The sequence below is a fragment of the Eptesicus fuscus genome, chromosome 9 (assembly GCF_027574615.1).
Source record: "Eptesicus fuscus isolate TK198812 chromosome 9, DD_ASM_mEF_20220401, whole genome shotgun sequence".
NCBI classification, from domain to species: Eukaryota; Metazoa; Chordata; class Mammalia; order Chiroptera; family Vespertilionidae; genus Eptesicus; species Eptesicus fuscus.
In genome coordinates, this window is record NC_072481.1 from 51,039,204 (window position 1) to 51,062,288 (window position 23,085).

At 38.7% G+C, this 23,085-nt stretch overlaps 1 protein-coding gene across 1 annotated transcript in view; it reads right to left on the bottom strand.

Annotated features, from left to right (window-relative positions):
• NEGR1 (neuronal growth regulator 1) overlaps positions 1–23,085 on the bottom strand; it is an 885,056-nt gene that overhangs the window by 185,338 nt on the left and 676,633 nt on the right. Inside the window, exon 6 of the mRNA XM_054721081.1 lies at positions 5,528–5,679. Coding sequence (XP_054577056.1) covers positions 5,528–5,679 — 152 coding nt within the window. The remainder of the gene's footprint in view (positions 1–5,527; positions 5,680–23,085) is intronic.

Genomic DNA, 23,085 nt, shown 5'->3' on the forward strand with positions numbered 1-23,085 from the left:
ATAAATTCTGCAGAGTTCTGCCTCTAAAAATAAGACAGTGATGACTAAAATGGTACTTGAGCTACATCTTAGTCATAATGCATGTAATGATATTACTTGCTCTAGAGGACACTGCTTTGATGACGCCTGAGACTGAATTATCAGCCACTTCTCTACCCTACTACACTACCATCCTATCTAATAATAGAGTGATATGCAAATTAGGCATCACTCCGTGACAAAATGGCAGCCCCCATACCCACAAGATGGCTGCGCCCAGTCCCCTCAGCCCTGCTGCTGGAGTGTCTGGCCTGTCCCACCAGCAAACAGAGCACTGAGAGCAGGGCATGGCTTCTTCCTTAGTGCTGCTGCAGCGGGAAGCCGCCAGGCCCTGCACATACGAAGCCAGCAGAGGAGCAGGACCTGGAGTCTTCCCAATGGTCGCCACGGCGATCTGGAAGATGCCAGGCCCTGCACACACGGAGCCTGTGGAGGAGCAGGGCCTGTCGCTGTGGTGATGGGGAAGACGCCAGGCCCTGAGCACACGGAGCCGGCGGAGGGCAGGGCCTGGCGTCTTCCCGTTGGTCGCCACAGTGATCAGGAAGATGCCAGGCCCTGTGCACAGGGAGCCGGAGCAGGGCCTGTCGCCGTGGTGATGGGGAAGATGCCAGGCCATGAGCACACAGAGCTGGCAGAGGGTAGGGCCTGGAGTCTTCCCGTTGGTCGCCATGGTGATTGGGAAGACGCCAGGCCCTGTGCACACAGAGCCGATGGAGGAGCGGGGCCTAGAGTCTTCTTGTTGTTCGCCACGGCGATCGATCAGAAAGACGCCAGGCCCTGCGCACAAGGAGCCCGCGGAGGAGCAGGGCCTGGAGTCTTCCCGATGGTCGCTAAGGCAGGAAGACTCCAGTGCCAGCAGAGCAGGGCATGGCGGCTTCCTGATCTTGGCAGCCGGGAAGCCGCCAGGCCCTGCAAAGCCGGGCATGGCGGCTTCCTTAGTGGGGCAGTGGCAGGGAAGTCCCTAGACATGGCAGACAGAGCCCAGACAGCAGGGCTTGGGGGCTTCCTTAGTGGGCAGTGGCGGTGGGAACACCCCCAGGCCCTGCAGACAGAGCCTGGACAACAGAGCATGGGGGCTTCCTTAGTGTGTCCGTGTCTGGGAAGCCCCCAGGCCGGGCAGACAGAGCACACTGCAGGGCATTGGGGCTTCCTTCACATGGCACTTGGCGGCAGCAGGCAGAGAGCCACAGCAGGGCATGGGGGCTTCATCTCCATGGCTGCAGGGAAACCTCCAGGCCCCGCAGAGAGCAGAGAACCATGGAGAGTGGGCCTAAGCCATCAGTAGGATATCCTCTGAGAACTCCTGGATTGTAGAGGGTGCAGGTTGGGCTGAGGGACCCCCGTGCACGAATTTCGTGCACCGGGCCTCTAGTTGACTATATTGCATTAGTGTCCTGTGTTCTTGTCCCCATTCTATCATGTGTCTAAGAACTCTTTGAGGATGGGATTCCAGGTCTATTAATATTTTATTTCCCACATCTAGCATTTAGCACAATGCTTTGAACATTATAAGCAGTCAATATGCATATTTGAAGAATGAATGTTGCTATTGAATGAATTGTCTGAGCCTGAATAGAACAATTGTTTCAGTTCTGTATTTACTCTTTGAATTTTTTAAATGTCTGAACTTCTATGCTGCAAACATCATATTAATAGGGAATTAGTGCCACAAAGTCTGGTTCGTGTATGAGCAAGGGATGAGGTTATACTAGTAAGCTAGATTGGGGCATTATTTCAAATTTGCATGCCTTCTGTCTGCCAGCAAGGGTTTACCATCTAAACACTCAATAAAGTACTATCAGTCAATCATCAAATAAGGTCAGCCATATACATATAACTTTTTGAAATAAAGTGAGGGCTCTTAGAGGATATGATATAATAACAATAGTTAAGATTTGTTGGATGTTTACTTTAATACAGGACGAGTACTAAATGTGTCCCGTTTAATTTTTATTCTCGTGGGAGCTATCATTGCCCTCATTTTATAAATGAGTTAACTGAGGCTTTGACATTTCATTAACTTACTCAAAGTCACACACAACTGATGTGGTAAAATTGGCTCAAACCAAGACTCTATTGACTCCCTTTATGTGAAATGTACACACTCAAACATTTACACAACAAAAAGTGCTACATTCCATTTTGGATCATCTTAGTTATAGCAAAACTCTAAATTATAATTTATTGTCTTTTGTCTTCTTGCTGATCTAGAATATGTAGGTTATTACAAATTAGGAGTAAATTGTAATAGCCTCGGGATTACTCTACATAGTTATGGATGGAAAGCTGGTTCCCAGTGGCTATAGCTCTATTGAAATGCTATTATCAACCAGTTAGAGTGTTTTTACATATAAACCTATGCTAGGTAACTCACATTTTTATTACCCTGTTTTTGAGCATATTAACTATTTAGAAATACAAATCATGAAAGCATGAAGATCTGATTATTCATGGCATATTCCAAATATCACCATGTATACAAGGGCAAACAGACCCTGGGTCTACTTCTCTTGGATAAGAAGACAGGAGTCAGCTTTACATATCCCTTAACTATAGAAAGGGCTGATCTTCAGTAACAGGTTAAAGATATATATATTTAACAAGTCACAGGCCAATATTAGGTCAGCTTAGACTGGCTTCTAGTCTTGGATCAGTTTAGAAATTGAAGACCCTCCCACTCACAGACCTTGTAAAGATATGACAGGAGTTCTTATCAAGGGACACACTGCTTTTTCTCCAGCTAGCATTGTACAACTTTTAGGAAAGCCGCCTTTCCCCATATAGTTTGCAGATTCACAATGCTTGTGTTGGATAACTTTACCATTCCAAAGAGATTTAAACTACCACAAAAAATGTTCTTAAACATCCCCGAGTCTCATTTTTGTGTATGTTTTCAGTCAAACATGGACCCCATTCACCTTTCATGTACTTACATTTGTTATCTAATATATGTTGTTTATATCTAAACATTTATCCTCAAAAAGAGCTTTTATAAATTAAAGAATAGCACTTTAAATTATTAAAGAAATTTGATAAAAACTATAAGATGAACAAACATATTATGTGTTTGTTCTTTCAAAGGGTATGTTGCAAATGACACAATTTACCTCTTACTCCACTGATGGTTTTACATTCATGGTGATGGTGAAATGTAAGAGTGAAAAGCTTGGGCTCCAAAGCCAGACTGTCAGAATTCAAGTTTTTGCTTTGGCTTTATTATTTATTAACTTATTAAGCATTTGACTTTGGCTAAGCTTTTAATCTCTCTTTATCTTAGTTTCTTCATCTTAAAGAGGGGAATTATAAAATTTATCTTTTTAGATTGTATGTGAATTAAATGGACAAGTTCATATGAATAGATTAGAGTAGGATCTGGTCCATAGTAAGCTAACAATAAGTGCTGTGACATGATTTTGTATATCTAGAGATTACAAATGCACATTCTACAGCTAAAACTCAGTTCACTAATTTATTCAATATCCTTTTAATCACTTACTCAATGTTGAATTCATTTATTCATTAAATATTTGCTTATTGCCTATTAAATATTAGGCACTGTATTGATTATATGAAAGATAAAATATTAGATATGACCCTGTCTTCTCAACAAATGTAATATGGTAAAGAGATGAAAATATATAAAAATAATTACTGTACACAGGAATGCAATAAGATCTTTAGATGAAGTTGTCCAAGAGTATTATATATGAATATTTCTTCAGACTTCAAGGGCTATGTTCATAATTATAGACAATGTTGATTGCATATTATGTCTTTAATAACAAGTAAAACAAATTGCGTTAGTATTTCATAGCACCTCTGAAACAGGAAGCCGGTGGCAAAGAGAGAGTGAGATCATTGAAGTCCATCCCAAAGATAGCACGTTTGGAAGCCTTTTGAGCAGAGCTTCACTTCCAGATGACTGTGTTATGGTCCCCAGAGTAAAATGAACACTTAAATAAGTTTCATTGCTTCTAATTTGTTGCATTCACGAATGCTTCGATTTTAAAGATCAGAATGTGACTTAGAAATTTAAATAGCAAAAACTTAACATATTATTAAGTCTTAAATTTTCTTTACTTTGCCTTTCTAATTCAGTTATTCTTTCAAATTCTTGAATATTTAAGCCACTTAAAATATTAATAGCATACCAAAGAAATACCAATATTTACATTAATTTGGAATTCACAGTACTCTATAATATTTTCAGTGCTTTATATTATTCATAATTACACTAAATAAAGCATCCTCATGGAAGGAACTCAAGCAAGTATAAATGCCTATTGCATGACAAGCAATGCTTTTCTTTCAGAGTGGAGATAATAAAAATATTAAGTAATATTAAGCTGGAAAAACAAATGAGGTAATATTTGAAAAATGTATATAGAACAAATAATTTTTGAATGACTGTTTTTTATTAACAACAAACTGATATATATATTATTTAACATCAGAGGTTTTTAAATCATGGTAATTCAAAGTTTACAAATCATAAAACTTCTTATTATAGTAAATTTTAAGTAGTAGGACTATTATATATCCCATCCTCATTTCTCTAAAATGGAAATGATCATGTCTGTGATTAACTTAACAATATTTGCATTTTTGAGAGACAGCTTAGGATCATAGGATGATATTATAAATATAGACATCAGGTTTCGGTAAAAATATAAGAGATAAAGATGATTCAGCTAACTGTGGAACTGAAAATACAGTGAATTCCCTGTCATCTCCTTTCAACATTTTGAAAAACACTCCATTTCCAAATCAGGAATATCTAATGGTTACAACATTTTGTTGTTGATTCAGCTACTAAAAAGCACTAAAATGAATTGCAGGAGGAAACATAATAAGTTGCAGACCCCTCAACTCATCCTTATGTTGGCTCTTGTTATCATTTCTAGCCCTGAGGAACTAAGATATATACTTTATTATAAATACAGTGTCTATTTTAGTAAAACCTTAAGTTGTATTCTAAAATACACTTTTGAGTAAAAATTTTCTCTTTATAGATAAAATATTTTGTATGTCATCATTTACTTAGTATTTCATTGTGTTTATGGCATATGAAATTTTTACTATTTCAAGATGAGTATCTAAAGAACATCAACCAAGAGTAAAACCAACCCAAATTAATCCATGTTTCAAGATAATATAACACATTTTAAAAGACAAAACAAAAAAACAAAGAAAACGTCACCAAACTAAATCTCTTTAGTCAGAAGACATTTTTCAGTCGATCTTATTATATATGCATTTTTTTCCCTTTTCTCATCTCTAAGTCATTTTTCTAAGCACATGTAGACTTCTATAGAGATTATAAAATTCTCAAGCACCCGTATTATTTTGGGGCCAAGTTACTCTGTGTAAGGAATGTGTCACACCAAGTTGAGTTCTAAAATGAACATACTCTATAATGTTTTATCTCTACTGATAGATAGAAGCCAAGAGGCCCATGGGGGCATTTTGGCAACACTGTGTTACTTACGGTTGAGAGGCAGGCTCGCATTGGTTGTGCCTAGCTTATTGGCAGCCACACAAGTATAGTTCCCGAAGTGCTCCTGTGTCACATTGGTAACGGTGAGAATGGATCTTGTGCTAAAATTTTGAATGATAATTCCTTGCTGGCCATTGAAGAGCCTAGAAGACAAAATAAACTATAGGTAAGTATGTGTTATAAGTATCATTTCCATTTTTATTTTAGATGGGGTTGTAATGGCAACCCATAGACAGTTTTGACCACTGGCATTGGTATATAGCGTGATAATGTTGCAATTATATTTTCCTTTTATTAATAGATACTGGACAGGAGAGGCTGTATGGCAGCTGTAGACTGTTCTTATGGGATTATTTGCACTATTTAACAAACTGAGCTTAGATATGCATGACCTATTTATACATTGTTTTGTATTTTAGAAAATTAAACATACCAAAACAATGGCATCTTATCTGTTAAAGTCAAGAAAGAGTAGAAGAAATTAAATATAAAGAGTCCATTAAAAGCACAAACTGATGGTTTCTAAGTAAACTGGTTGGGATACGTCTAGACCATTTCAGGTGATATTATTGTTAAACCTACAACTGAGATAAGGTGATTCCAGGATCAACACCATTTTACTGCTGCCATGTACAATGAGACACAAGTATCGTACTGAGGACAGTATTTAAAGTTGAGTCTGATCTCTGCCACATTTTAGGAAGATGCTTATAACAGTCCTTTATCTTTTCTGGGCCTTAATGTAGATTCAGTTGTTCCAGATTCCACCTGGACTACCCATTAATCTCTCTCCAGACTACCAGCAGAGGCCCTCGCTCTCACTCTGGCTGGTATAGCTTCATTGTTCTCACTGCTTGCTATGCCCAGGCCTGTTTCACTCTTTTCCTGAATCTACACTCAATAGTCATCATCTTCTTTTATCTCTGCCATCTAGAGCCTTCCCCCCTCATTTAGGTCTGATCTAGTACCATCTCTCTCTGATGCACCTTAAATGAATCTCCTCTCTTTTACTCTGCATGTTTCTTACCAAATTGTTGTGGCATTTATAAAGCCAAAACCACATTCTTGAATTATTTTCTCCAGCAATTTCTATGAACACAGGTATTTTCAACCCAAATAAACTCAAATTCCTCACAAAGCACAGCCATATAGACATACTTTATATTTTAATCCTACATTGCACTTAATAGTGGTATCCTAAGTCCATAATAAGTAGTTCAGAGTCAATGGAGTCTGGGTGATGTCCTGACACCACAGGGTTGGTAAGCTTCTTTCAGTGCCCCTTCAAGAAATTCTCTCTCTCATTATGAATTCTGCTGTAATGAGGATGACAATCAGATAATAACTTCTCCTTAACTAGCCCCTCTGCTTATTGTAAAAAAGATGTGCTGATCACAATATGGGCTATGTAGGCTCATGTTAGTTTTACCTCTGAATGTGTTCAAGTTTTAGCACTAAATATTTCTTTAATTTTAAAGATGCTAATAAATGGCATTCCCCTGAGAGTCTAGATTGAAATTCTTTACATTATGTCATGTGACTTGCATCTGAATTTAGGTAAGATACACTGCAGTTAAATGCAGATTAAAATAAGCAGTCGTCCTTGATTACTCTGGGAATTACTTATAGTTCATGTACTAGCTGGATTTGGCTTATCTAAAACTCAAACTTTAATCAGATTAGTAAAGCTTTGAGTTGAAAAAAAAATTGAAAAACTTTAAATTGAGTAATAAACCTAATGATCTCAAACTCTGACACAAGAAATTAGGGCATAACATCCTGGCTGGTGTGGTTTAGGGGTTGAGCATAGATCTAGGAATCCAGGGTCACTGGTTTGATTCCCTGTCAGGGCACATGCCTGGGTTGCAAGCTCAATCCCCAGAAAGGGTTTTGCAGAAACATCAGCTGATCAATGTTTCTCTCTTGATGTTTCTATCTCTCTATCTCTCTCCCTTCGTCTCTCTCTAAAATAAATAAAAATATATTTTAAAAATTAGGGCATAACATATTAAGACTATGGCAGCTTTTACTCCTCTGTCTCATATTGTAAATCTATCAAAATGTATGCTAAATTCAGTGATATTGCATATTTTTCTGCATGACATTAATAACTTTGCCTTTAAAGAATTAGTTTATGTCATATATTTTTAAAAATCACAATTTCATTGTTTTTAAGAACATAAGCACTATAGCTCAAATCAATTTGTTCATATTTATGCTATGGACTTATTTTCCAGAGAATTTAGCAACTCCCTAGACTACTAAACCCCATTGTGCCCCATCTATCAAACCAAGATTAATTCTGTTGCTAGATAATTGAGAAAAAGTCAGTGTTTTCACTTGGCTAGACTCTAGGGAGAAAATCTCAAGGGAATATTGAGGTTCAATATTCCCTTGAGTTACTTCAAGGCACTGTATGTTCCTTATGGCTATCTTTCTAAGCTGGCTTGTAGTTCTCTGTCTAATGCATCTGACGGCAAAGCCACAGATGTTGCTAAATCATGCATCACATCCATGTTCTGAATGTCTAGGCCCATTTTTGACTTTTGGCCAGCAGTGCACATCAGTGCTCCAACCCTTGCTGCTCGCATCAGCCTGGCAAGTGATTATGGCCAATAAAAAAGAAAAGGATCTTCCCTGGGTTGTTTCTTCCCTCTAGGGGAAGCCACCTCTCTGAGATTACTGGAGAATTCAAAGCTTCCTTTCTTTTGTAGTTGGGAGTTTCAAAAGTGCTGCCTCCTCAAGCATCACTTCAGAACCTATCTTTGCCTGGTGGGCGGCTGCAACAGCCTTGGCAAAGCTGACCTTGAGGGAGAGTGACTTCTGAAATGGAGTGGGCCTCTTAAGATTGTATCTCTGTGATTTTCTTGCAGGTATCGTGGGGGTAATAAAGAACTTTCTCAGCTATATCAATTCTGAAAATAGTCATTAAAGTGCTACAAAGATGAGTTCTGTGCTGTGATTAGGGACTAGGCTGAGCAACACATGTTCTTTGAAGATTTTTGAAGGCCCTTGAGAAGGTCAAAGTTGAAGATAAGAATCAGGTATATTAACAAGTGTTAACAATGGAGGGTATTTTAATCACAAGGGAGACCCTGTTAAGATGAACACACATCTATTCTCAGTTACTGGATATAAAAATTTGAGCCACACCAGGAAGTCCTATCAATATGGCTCTAATGTAATTTTACTCCTTTATAAAAACAAATAAGAGAAGAGTTCTTTAATTGATGGTACTTATTTTTTTCTTTAGGAAACAGATTTATTTTAATATGGTCTGATATAATTATATTTCCTGTAAAGAGAATCATTCTTTTTTATCAGTAAAAACATATAATTTCCATATTGAATTGTTATTATGTGTTAAAGAAAATGCTTGATCAGTTTAAAGCATATACATATGAGCCTGTTCACAGATGATCCTGGCCCCATAGATTTTTTATATCCATTTCTGACTTGTTTGAAACCAGACTTCCTTGCATCAATGATGTGAAATCTGAAGTGGCAACTCAATAAATTGTTTATAATATACCTTTCAATAAAACCAGAGAACTAAATTCAGAATATTGCCTTATTTGGAGATCTGTATCTCTTTTTTTCCTAAACACTTAATTCTTTCAAGTTCTAAGGGAACCATTTTTGTGTTGACTTATAGAATGAGACATTTTTTTTTCTCTCATAGTCCTCCTCCCCCCAAAAGAGAGAGAAACTAATTTTGCTGGGCTAGGGGTTAAATATGGCATTCCTTCCCTTTAGCAATAGATCGGCAGCATATGGTGCTTTCTTAGAAATGTGTGGCCATTTTTATTTTTTCCCATTTTTCCCATTCAATGGACCTCATGGCTATAAGATTTGTCTATTACTATGGTCTCCTACCCTCAGTCACCAATAGGAGTTTGTTCCATACCACTATAACCTGAATGTGTGTATCTTCCAAAATTCATATGTTGAAATCCTAATCCCTAAAGGTGATGGTATTAGTAGGTGGGTCTTTGAGAGGTGCTTAAAAGTCATGAAGGGATTAGTGTTTTATAAAAGAGGCTTCAGAGGGATTCCCCAACCCCTTCTGCAATGTAAGGATACAACAGGATGTTTGCGACCCAGAAGAGGACCTTCACCGATATGCTAACACTTTAATTGCAGACTTCCAGAACTGTGAGATAATTTTTTGCTGTTTCTAAGCTACCCAGTCTGTGGTATTTTGTTATAGCAGCACAAATGGACTAAAACATATACTGAGGACCATTGCCCTATTCTTATACCTCTGCCTTGTGCTAACACCTCAAATCTGTGAACTGCAGGATATTAGCTTTGCCAGAGATGCTGCCAATCTATCAGTGACACAGCTTGACCAACTAACTAGTCCTGAATTAGGGCAGCCTCTTATTTTTTCACTAGAGGCCCAGTGCATGAAATTCGTGCATGGGTAGGGTCCCTAGGCCTGGCCAGCAATCGGGTCCTTCCGGCTGTGGGCTGGGGCCTTCCTTTGTTCCATGCCACCCCCTGGTGGTCAGTGCATGTCATAGTGAGTGATCAAACTCCCGGTCTCCTGGTCGAACTCCCAAGGGGACACTTTGCATATTAGCCTTTTACTAGTATCTAACCTAATAATACCCAAACATGCAAATTGACCGCACCTTCGCTACGCCCACAGCCAATCAGAGCAAACAAGATGGCGGTTAATTTGCATATGCAGGTGCTGAGCAGCCTGAGTCCTGTAAACGTCCTCCGGACCCAGGCTGCTCAGAGCCTGTAGGCCTGCGCTTAGGTCCTGAGCGGCCTGGGTCCCATAAACATCCTCCGGACCCAGGCGGGATCGCTTAGGTCCTGAGCCGCGGGGACCCCAGAACGCCCCCTGGCCACTGGGAGCCTTGGTGGGCGGGAATGTTCCCGCCCCCAAACACGTGCAGCAGTCTGGGGTCTGGGAAACATCCTTCAGACCCAAGCCTCTCAGATCGTGTAGGCCTGCGCTTAGGTCCTGAGCAGCCTGGGTCCCATAAACATCCTCCGGACTCAGGCGGATCGCTTAGGTCCTGAGTGGCAGGGGCCCCAGAACGCCTCCTGGCCACTGGGAGCCTTGGTGGGCAGGAACATTCCCGCCCCCAAACACTTGCAGCAGTCTGGGGTCTGGGACCTAAAGCTGCTCAGAGCCTGTAGGCTGGCGCTTAGGTCCTGAGTGGCAGGGGCCCCAGAACGGCCCCCTGGCCACTGGGAGCCTTGGCGGGGCGGGAACATTCCCGTGTCGCTATGTTCCCGCCCCCAAACACTTGCAGCAGTCTGGGGTCTGGGAAACATCCTTCAGACCCAAGCCTCTCAGATCCTGTAGGCCTGCGCTTAGGTCCTGAGCAGCCTGGGTCCCATAAACATCCTCGGGACCCAGGCCGATCAGAGCCTGTAGGCCCCTTGCTTAGGTCCTGAGTGGCAGGGTTCCCAGAACGCCCCCTGGCCACTTTGAGCCTATAGGTGCAGGAGCCAAGGGGCTGGGGGCGGGGCGGGGTGGAAACATCCCCTGTCACCATAGTGCCCCCAGCCGCTTGGGAATGCTCCAGCACCAAGAGGCAGTTTGGTTCCATGCCCCCAGCCTGGCGCACATGATGGGGGGCTGGCTGCTGGCCTCTGGGGTGTGTGGAGACCCTTGGGGGCCACCACTGCGTGCGGCCCAGGGGTCCCTGCATGCCCCCCAGCCTGGCGCCCATGGTCAGGGCTCATACAGGAGGCAACCAATCAAAGTGTCCCTCTCACATTGATGTTTCTCTCTGTCTCTCCCTCCCTAAAGAAAGTTGTCATTGTTTCTTGGTGAAGGGACTGGAGTCCGTGTTGATGAAAACACCTTCGTGGCTGTGGTGACTGGTAGTGGCTGCAGCAGTGGGGTGATGGGGCTGGTGCCTTCCCCTGATCAGCCCGGTTGCCTCCCACAAAGGAGAGTGGGGAGCGGGCCTAAGCCATCAGTAGGACATCCCCTGAGGGCACCCAGTATGTGAGAGGGGGCAGGTTGGGCTGAGGGACCCCCCAACCCCAGTGCACGAATATCGTGCACCGGGCCCCTAGTGTATGTATATAGAAGTGTCAGGGAAGTATAGAAATACTTATATTTCTGACTCATGAAATGTTCAAAAACTTTACAATCATCACTTTCTCTCAGTCCATAGCTATCAAGGGAGCACACAGCAACACCACAGAGCAAACTAGACCACATAGCCATTGGCACTGATTGCTAAGATTGTGAAAATAAATGGACCAACTTACACCAGACCTCATCCATTTTATAAATTCAGCCTCACTACACATTTTGAGGCTTTTATTTATTATCTGCCTTTCCATGTCAGCACTAACAATAAATATTTCTAGAGATCTAACTTTCAGCTGCAAATAGTCACAGAAAAGCTCCATTGCTAATATAAGAAACATATATGAGAATATCAGATGACAATATTTATAATATTAAAATAACTTGGAATAGGAGTGGTAGAGATGTTCTCAAATAATGGTATAACTTTTATAAGACTTCATTTATAAGGGAATAAGATAATAATATATTATGTTATATAACTGAATAAGATCAATTCTTATTAATTGATCTTTGGGTATTAGCATAGCATAGATGAAAGACAGTTCTTAAATCATACAAGTCATTTTTTATAGAAAGAAATGTAACTTCCAGCAATGGAGTATATATTTGAGGCACTCAAGAGATGTTATGAGCGAAAGATATAATTCAAACAAGGAGATTTAGAAAACGTCATGGGTAATGGTAAGGCAGGTTAGTACAAAAAAAAAAAAAAAAGGAAAATTCCCTGGCAAGTGGAATGCCAGAACAGCTGAGCAATTAACAGCCAGCTGATAAATCACAAGACTCTATCCTACTCTCTAACCAAATATATCTAAAAGCAGGTAGTTTAAATCACCTTAGGGTGGTAGATAATTAAAAACAAACAAAACAACAACAACACAGTTATAGCCAGATTAATCCAAGATAGAGATGAAACTAACCAATGTGCTCATTTTAATACATCAGCATACTAAACGACATGCCCAGAAATCTAATGAATATTCTGTTGATACCCTCCCCTGGGATCTCCCCTAAAATTCCCACCTATAGAAAATAGATAAAACCCTCAGGACAAAGGACACCAGCAAGTGCTCTGTGACCATGTCCTTGCTCCCCTTTCCTCAGGCATGTAATTTGCTTCTTCTATCCTAAGCTCTGAGGGTCTGCATGAGACTTGCACCCAGAGGAGCAGTGGGCAGTGGCAGCTTCTCCTGGGCTTACCCCCTGATCTTTTTATGCATTAAAGGGGCCCTTCCTTTGCCACACGGTCCCAAGCTGTAATAAACTTACTCTTACTTTCACCTGGATTCATGTCCTGAATTTTTCCTGCAGGAATCGACAACCTGGAGGTCGATTGTGCAGGTGCAGGGCCAGCCCTCAGCACTAAAGCAGTCCAGTGATAGTGGTAGGACTCTGATATGGTCTTAATGGAAATTAAGGGTAATTTGGTCACCAAACAATGATTGAGTACCTCCTGTCCTTGAGACACTGATTTAGAAACCAAGGGGAGGAAGAGATGTGACATGGTTATTATCTAAGGGACCTTAGATCCACATGAAAATCTGAAGATGAGATTGAGATAGCATATAGATCCTTGCACAATATACTTCATAATGCCTCTCTCAATGACAGAATTCTTGCTTAAGTATATTTTGGCTCTAAATCATGGTTGTACTTCTAGTCTTCTCATTGTGAGTATGCATGCTTTTTATTTGTGGAACATGTTAGCTGTTCTTAACACATTTATGACTGAAAAAATCTAACAAAGATTTTTAGCATTGCACAAATAAAGGTTGATGATAAAAGTATGGAAAGTTGACATTCAGAAAACATTTAAGTATTTTCAAATGTATGTCAACTAATCTTCATATCAAGCCTACGAGGTAAGTATTATTAGACCATTTTACAGATGAAAGATGAGAAGTTTAGAAAGATTAAGTTAATTCATCTTGTACCAACTGATAAGTGACAAAACCAAAATTCAGATCCAGGTCTTCTTACTACTATTGGTATTCTCCCCAAGTAGCTATTGGTATTCAAATCACTAAGTAGGAACAAGAATATTGCTTTTATGTTTGGAGAAGTCATAAATCATCTTGGTTCAAGGAAATCAACTCAAACCAGCAAATAAAACAAATGGAGCTAAATCAAGTATTATGTAGTATCTGAAATATTAAAATACCAAGTTCAATCCATGGGGTGAATCTAATGGGGTAGACAGTCAAAGAGAAATGTAGGTTCAATTTAGGGAGCTATTTGGAGGTTTCCTTGTACCCTTAACTATTATTTTGGGGCTAGTTATGTGCATCAGTGCAGCCTCTTACAGAGGCTGTCTTCACCCTCCAAAAGAGTCTTCCTCTCCAGGCTACTCTGAGAAACAAGAAATGAGCTGTTGCCTTCCTCTCTTCTATCCCCCAACACACAAACCTTCAGTATCAATTAATGTTTGTTTTCTCTCCCTAGATTCACTAAATATTTGGGTGGTAATCTCATCCTATGGTATATATGCAACATGTAATTAGAATGGCAGAAAAATACAACCTAGACAAGTAGCAAGAATGCAATATTTTTAAGTAATTCCAAAATTGTTTCTAAAGTTCAAGTGCTAGTGATGCTACAGAGTTATTGTCAAGTCATCATCATAACAAATACTTCTCTTGGTGACACCACTTCAGTTGTAAGTTTTATATATTGGTATGATTTTTGATTGCTGTCAATATTCCCCTAGAATGCAACTCTACTAGGGCAATATTCCTGGTTGGTGGTGCTATTCACTGTATTCCAAGCATGCAGCATAGTGCCAGGTACTTAGTAGGTACACAGTGAGTAATTGCTATATGCTTCACTGAATACATTGTTTTCACATTTTAATAATTTTTAGTTTTTTCACCTGTGAAATTGGAAAAAAATAAAGGCAAATGTAATATCTATGCACACACACACACACACACACACACATATATATATATATATATACATATATATATAAATATATATATATATGTCAAATGAAATAGGCACTAGATATATGATAGGTGTTATTATTGTTTAATGATAGGGTCTGTTTCTTAGACAGAACAGATACATTTCCTCTCAGATGGCAGCAAAATATTAAATATTGAGCACACAGGAAATTATTTTTAAAGAAAAGATGTAGGAGGGTGACTAAAAAGATCGTGGCATCATGATTTTAAGATGTGCCACTCTCTATCAGCTACATGAGCATTATCAACCTCATCTAGGCTTTTCATAGATGTGCAGGGTAGATTTTTTAAAAAGTTAAAAGGAGGAGTAAGAAACTAGAGAGAAATTAAAATTTTCGTGAACATGCTGCTATAGCAACCTATTGGTTTATCATGTTGCTTGGTACTCAAGGCTCAAAAACAATATGCTATCAATTATTCCTAGAAACAGACTGAAGAATATCATGCATCACTGTCTTAGCCCCAAGGGTTATCTATCTTTAGTTGCACATTTGAATATATTAATGCTATTATAATATATTAGGATGCATTAATGATTTAGACTTTATTAGGTTATTTAAAATGTCTTATTTACTTTATCAATTTTAATGAAATTAATAATTTTAGATTAGAGACCTTTGAGCTGCTTTACTTGTGACAGTTTGGGGAAGATATTGCCTTTTAACCCTACATCGAATAAACAAAGTCTACAGTGCAGGTGTCAATCCTCTCCTGACTGCAGTGAATCTTGTATCCCTGACAACCTGGCCTCTGACTAGATCTCTCCCTATGCTTGAACTGCTTTGTTAACATCAATGTGTCCATGATTTTAATGTTAAATTTCATCCTATAATATACCAACACAAGCAATTTGCAGAGACCACATTCACAAAATAAAAATCTTGGAAGTCGGACTTGAGCAATAGAAACCATCTTCCTTTCTGTAATCATATATTAGGTTTACGGCATCACACAATCTAGTGTGACAGGATACATTTGTACTAATATCCTCTTATCAGTTTGAAAGTGTATTAAAATAAGAATGGCTATACTTTATTGTTATTACAAGGCTACACAACTCATTCTTACAACAGAGTGTATTCCAAAACACCATGTTAGAGGCAGCAAACAATGGTGAACAGGGCAGAATCCTCACTCTTAGGTAGATTATAGTGTAGAAGGAGTGATGGACAAGTAAAAAAAGGTGAATGTGGTTTAATAAGTGCTTTATAGAGATAAGTTCATGGGAGTACTCCTGGAGAGCTTCCTCCAATAGAGAAAAAGGCTCAGGGTAGTTTTTCCAGAGAAGGTGACATCTCAATTGAGACTTAAGGACTAGTGGGAAAAAGCAAGCCAAAGTTAACCAGGCAAGAGTGTGCACGTGGAAGGGTATTATAAAGGGTCGACATATGAAAAGGCCTGAAAGACAAAGACCATGCCACAGTTTGGGAAATAAAATATTTCAGATGGCTATCACCCTATTGTGAGAGGATAGGAAGGCAAGATTCATAGCCAGAGAAGTAAACAGGGGATAAAACATGAAGGTCTATCATACCATACTGTGGTGTTAGGGACCTTATTCTAGGGACAATGAAGAACCACTGAAAGGATTCAAGTATAAGTTCAGACATTTATTTAAAAATTTAACTATAAATGTAAGGACACGAACACATTCCAGGGGAATGTGAGGCTGTGTATGCAGTATTGTATAGATCAAGAGCAGAATGGACTTCTTGGACACCTTTGACAATTTGGACTCACTGTCAGCCATGATGGTTATGTCAAGTGCTATGTCAAGACTGAGGTTGTAATGGGAACACCTTTAAGAGGGGTCCTGAATGCCCAAAACCACAAGTCTGGATGCCTAGATAAGGACTCCATCTGCACACCAATATGAGTGGGACCTCCACCCCTGGTGGACTATAAAATCTCAGAGCTCCATCCACCCAATGCTCCAACTTGGCTGTACCATGGATCATACTCGGAGTCCTGCCAGACTTTCACTCCAGGGGATGTGTGCCACCACTGCAGACACCTGGCTTAAGAGGGACAATGGCCTGTCCACCTTTGAGGGTGGCCAATGAAGGGACTCTGTGCCAGACGCTTGCTGCTTACTTCTATCAGCTAAGCTCCCCCTCTCTGTGTCACATGCATGTGACTCTATTGGCTTATTGGAGCTTCTATCCTAATAAACCTGACATTATGTTAAGATACAAACATGCATGTGTGAGTCCTTTCAGGGATGCTCCCTTAGGAGAAATATTAACATCTCGGTGTCAGTGTGTCCCAAACCAAACTCAGCCCGATCCCGCCCAAATCACTTTTCCTGTGTTCCCAGCCTCAGATAATGGCTTCACCATTCACCTTGCTATTGAGATAGAAAACTTGGGATAGCTTCAGATTGTCATTTTGTTGTATCTAATCAGTCACTGAAATATACAAATACCACCTTTCTTCTCTTGCTGTTTTTTATTTTCAACTGCACAACAAATACTCTAGCTTCAAACCAATTACATATTTTTCCCTTCCATTTCTCCCAATTGCTCCAAGAAACATCTGTGAGACAGGGAGTGGGTCATGTTACTACCCATGCAAAGCTCTTCAATGCCTTCCCAATGCCTATGGAATAAAATTCAAATGTCTTATGACATTTAAGACCTTCCAATTCTTGCCCTGAGTGACTTTCTAACCTTACCTCTTATTACACCTGTTTTCACATCCTGCACCACAGGCACACAAAAAACTCTTCACATCATGGTGTGTGACACTGCCACTGTTGTTTTCTTGCCTGTGATTATTTTTGATCCCTTGCAATATATCTAAAGGCTGTTCACCCTTCAGTGTTCAGCACAGAAGTTACCTTTCCCTAAAGCATGTGTTAATGTTCTGACTTGAGTTGAATGGACTCTTGCTATGCACTTGTACCAAACTCAATTTAGAGTTTCCTTAGATTTTCTGACTTAGTACCTAATTCACTGTGATGAATTTTATGACAAATCATAGACTCTAAGTCATTGGACGCAAGCTGGAGATGGTCTACTTTCAATGTTGTTTGACTAGACCCAAGTTTTAAATATAATGACGTGTATTTATGTCTTGCATGGACATGTGCCCTCCAGTTCTCAGTAGTTGAAATGCTCCCACTTGTTTCACATATTTTTCCTTTATCTTCCCGACCTCAGATGATAAAGTCATCACAGAGGTGATGGAGTTGTGCTTATAAGAGTTTGGTTTTTGAAAGAAGTGAAATATCAACAGAATGGAATTAATAAAATAACAAATAAACACAGTAAAATAATAGAGATAACATTATAAATTCAAGTTCCTTCAATACAGGAACTTATTTTCTTTAAAAATCTTCAAATTACTTCATAGGTAGTGCCCAATACATGTTGTTGAATGAAGTAAAATCTGAGTTCATTAAGGAAAATCATTTTTTTTTCTTTTTTTAATTAAGGGATGATGAAACACATATTGGCACAATTTCACAACTTGGTTTTGCAACTAGAGGTCCACTGAAAGTCAAGCAGCTATTACAGAAAATGAGGGTTCTTTTTGTTTTGTTTTTAATATATTTTTATTGATTTCACAGAGGAAGGGAGAGGAAGAAGAAGAAGAAGAAGAAGAAGAAGAGAGAAGAGAGAAGAGAAGAAGAGAGAGAGAGAGAGAGAGAGAGAGAGAGAGATAAAGAAGAGAGAGAGAGAATCATTGATCGGATGCCTCCCACATGCCTCCCACATGTCCCCCACTGGGGTTTGAGCCTGCAACCCAGGCATGTGCCCTGACTGGGAATTGAACCGTGACCTCTTTGTTCATTGGTCAGTACTCAAACACTGAGCCACACTGGCTGGGCAAGGAAAATCATTTTAACATGGGTTCATAATGAAGTTATTTCTGGTACCATTCTAAATCTAAACATGTGACTGCTCACTCTTGCGAGATGAAAGAATGAGAGAAAGAGAGAGGGGGAAGAGATGTATTTATAGTCTCTTCTGAGTAATCAAGGTTGTGGTGTGAAATTTAGATGAGGGATATTCTGGCACAAGAGTCAGGAAATTAAGAGTTTGTCTTGTTTTCTGCTGTTTTAAAAATTGCTTTATTGAGGTGTACAAAGCTGTATATATTTATAAAGGGTTTGGCAAAAGTAGGTCTACAGTTTTTCATATGGAAATAATGTAATAATTAAAAAATAATAATACAAGAATAAATTGTGTTTCACGTAGTCAAAATTGTAAACCTACTTTTGCCCCACCCTGTATTGTACAGATGATGTATACAAACCTGCAAATATATTGAGGATATGTATACACCTGTGAATCACCACCAAGGCCATAAACATATTCATCATCTTCCAAGTTTCCTTGAAATTAGATTTTACTCCTTATCCAGCACTTCCCTTCAACAAGTCATTTAACCTTTGTGAGATACAGTTGACCCTCAGGTGTAATTTAGTTAAAATGGTGCAAGGAATGGGTAAAATTACTAGTATATATATGTAGTAAGATTGCAAAGTCAGCATGTAGGGTAAAGGCTGCATGTCATTAAAATTGTCCTTGAAAATTCCTTAAACTTCCTCACTATAAACTACCATACTTTAAAAGAATCTCAAAAAGAGAGGGCAAGTACCCCAAGGTGGGTACAAAGTAACCTTTTGGAGTGTGGGAAGAAAACAACAGAAAGTCCATCTAAGAATGTCCATTGGCATCTCATCTTTTAAATATTATCTGTTGTACTTCATTTAATGTATGCAATATATAAGTTCAGAAATTTATGTGCATAATTTGTAAATAAGTATGTATATATTGGTAGTTTTTGCTAAGGTTTAAATTATACTCATCGGGATATAGGTTCCAAAAGTGTTCTCGTGTAGACTATTGTTAGTATATCACTATCCATGGTTGAGCTCCAGATGAAGTAGTAGTTTTAGAACTATGTTATATTAAATACATATCTTCAACATGAGACTATTGTTTAGATTAGAGAGATACACTGTCAGAGACATATGGCAATGAAGACCAATTGAAGGAACAGCAAAGTATATCCCATTGTATGTCTTTCTGAAACTCATAGATAGAGCAGTGTACAAGTCTGCATATTTGAATTGTTATTATTATATGTTTATGTCGTTCTTTTTTCTATCTCTCTCATGCAACACTCCAAGTCTGAAGAGTTGACTCTATGTAAATGAAATGTAAAAATGTGCACATTTTGCAAAACTATAATATATAAAAAGTGCTTTGAATATCACAATGTATTATACAAATGTAATGTATTCCTACCTTTGACATAAATAAATTATATGAAAAACAGCAAAGAAAGGGGATAATTGAAGATACAAAGAACTATTTTAACTCATTTTCTGCTTTCCTTGAAAATAAAAGAAGGGAAGAAAACCCCCTCACTTATATTCCTTTATTAAAGTGAATATTACTCAGATAAAATTTATGGCCTGTCTAGATGATAGGGTTGTATATATCTAGAATAGGAAAAAGGAGAGGAAAGGTCACTTTACTTCATTATGATTTCTCAAGTTCATCTCACCTCTGTAGAACCAAGAATGAAAAATCATCATTCTCTAAAGTAAAAACCTGACCTTACTGAAAAAGGTCATCTTACCTCTGTGTAAAGGGAACATGACATACTCTATATACATGGCTGATTTTGGGCATTTTCCTATCCATTCAATGATATTTGCATACATTTGTAAATATCTGTACATGTATGTTTTAGGCATGTGGATAACTAATCCAAAGCAAAATGGTAATGCTTATCACATTTCCTCTATAGCAGTGGTATAGACTAAACAATTAACAGGATTCTGAAATGAGAGATATGCTGACATAATATTGGCTATAAAATGACTTAAAATGCATAGATTAAATTTAAATTTATTGCTTAAAATTTCAAAATATTATATGTACTCATCATCAAATACAAAATATTCAATTTCTTAGGTACACATTTGTTTTTAACTGATCTATAAATAATTTTTAATGTTTTATTATATATTTGTTTTTTATTCATGGAGCTAATCTATGTTTACCTCATTTGTAACTTTTGTATCCCTATCTTAAATTCTGATGGAGGATTAAGAAAGAGACCCAGTTGTTATTAAAGAATTCCCTGAATCATTGCTACTATTGGTCATATGCCTGAATACAGGTAAAGTGAATAATATACTTTTTTAAAAAAAATGTCTAGAGCAGTTAAATGTCATTAGAAACCAGTGGGCTTGTCTTTCTAGGCCTCAGACCAGGATTTGAGGATATCCAAAAGAAGGAAGGAAATCCAAACAAGCAAGCAAATAGCAGAATTCCAATCTAAGACAAAGGGTAATGACATCTTCTCAAAGTAATGTAGATCCAGTGTTTTTGCAAAACATTAGTCCATTAAAATTTATGTATATAGTCTTAATCATAAATGAATGTACAGCTCTTTTTTAAATTTAATTTTTTTATTGTCTAAAGTTTTACATATGTCTCCTTTTTCCCCGATTGACCCCCCCCCCCCCGCAGCCCCCAGCCATTCCCACCCCAGGCAAGCCCCCACCATCCCAGTGTCTGTGTCCATTGGTTATGCTAATATGCATGCATACAAGTCTTTTGGTTGCTCTCTAATCCCCTCCCCCAACACCTCCCATGCCATTTGTCTCTGGATCTATTTTTATTCATCAGTTTATGTTGATCATTATATCCCACATATGAGTGAGATCATGTGATATGTATCTTTCTCTGACTGGCTTATTTCACTTAGCATAATGCTCTCCAGTTCCATCCATGCTGTTGCAAATGGTAAAAGTTCCTTCTTTTTTATAGCAGTGCAGTATTGCATTGGGTAGATGTACCACAGTTTTTTAATCCATTCATCTGCTGATGGGCACTTAGGTTGTTTCCAAATCTTAGCTATTGTAAATTAAATTGTGCGGCTATGAACATAGGGGTGCATATATCATTTCTGATTGATGTTTCTGGTTTCTTGGGATATAGTCCTAGAAGTGGGATCACTGGGTCAAATGGGAGTTCCATTTTTTAAAATATATTTTTATTGATTTCAGAGAGGAAGGAAGAGGGAGATAGAAACAATGAGGAGAAAGAATCATTGATTGGCTGCCTCCTGAACACCCCCTACTGGGGATCAAGCCCGCAATCCAGGCATGTGCCCTTGACTGGAATTAAACCCAGGACCCTTCAGTCTGCAAGCCGATGCTCTATCCACTGAGCCAAACCAGCTAGGGCCATTTTTAACTTTTTGAGGAAACTCCATACTGTCTTCCACAGTGGCTGCACCAGTCTGCATTCCCACCAGCAGTACATGATTGTTCCTTTTTCTCCACATCCTCGCTAGCACTTGTCATTTGTTGATTTGTTGATGATAGTCATTCTGACAGATGTGAGATGGTATCTCATTGTTGTTTTGATTTGCATCTCTCGGATGATTAGTGACTTTGAGCATGATTTCATATGTCTCTTGGCTTTCTGTATGTCCTCTTTTGAAAAGTGTTTATTTAGATCCTTTGCCCATTTTATGATTGGATTGTTTATCTTCCTTTTGTTAAGTTGTATGAGTTCTCTGTAAATTTTGGAGATTAAACCCTTATCTGAAATAGCATTGGCAAATATGTTCTCCCATGCAGTGGGCTTTCTTGTTGTTTTGTTGATGGTTTCTTTTGCTGTGCAGAAGCTTTTTGTTTTGATGTAGTCCCATTTGCTTATTTTCTCCTTAGTTTCCATTGCCCTAGGAGTTGTGTCAGTAAAAATATCGCTATGACATATGTCTGCTATTTTGCTGCCTACGGAGTCTTGTAGGATTTTTATGGTTTCCCGTCTTACATTCATCCTTTAGCTATTTTGAGTTTGTTTTTGTGTATGGAGTAAGTTGGTGATCTAGTTTCCCTTTTTTGCATGTATCTGACCAAATTTCTCAGCACCATTTATTGAAGAGACTTCTTGACTCCATTGTATGCTCTTGCCTCCTTTGTCAAATATTAATTGAGCATAATGGCTAGGGTCGATTTCTGGGTGCTCTGTTCTGTTCCATTGGTCTATATATCTGTTCTTGTGCCATTACAATGCAGTTTTGAGAACCGTGGCTTGGTAATATAGCTTCATATCTGGTATTGTGATCCCTGCAACTTTGTTATTCTTTCTCAGGATTGCTGTGGCTATTTGGGGTCTTTTTATTCCAGATGAATTTTTGGAGTGTTTGTTCTAGATCTTTGAAATATGCCCTTGGTATTTTAATGGGGTTGCATTGAATCTGTAGTTTGCTTTGGATAGTATGGACATTTTAAGGATGTTGATTCTACCAATCCATGAAGATGGTATGTTCTTCCATTTGTTTATGTCTTCCTCTATCTCTTTTTTCAATGTCATGTAGTTTTCTGAGTACAGGTCTTTTACGTCCTTAGTTAAATTTATTCCTAGGTATCTTAATTTTTTTTTGTGTGTGTGTGCAGTGGTAAAATGGAATTGTTTTTTAGTTTCTCTTTCTGTGAGTTCATTATTCGTGTATAAAAAGGCCATAAATTTCTGCATGTT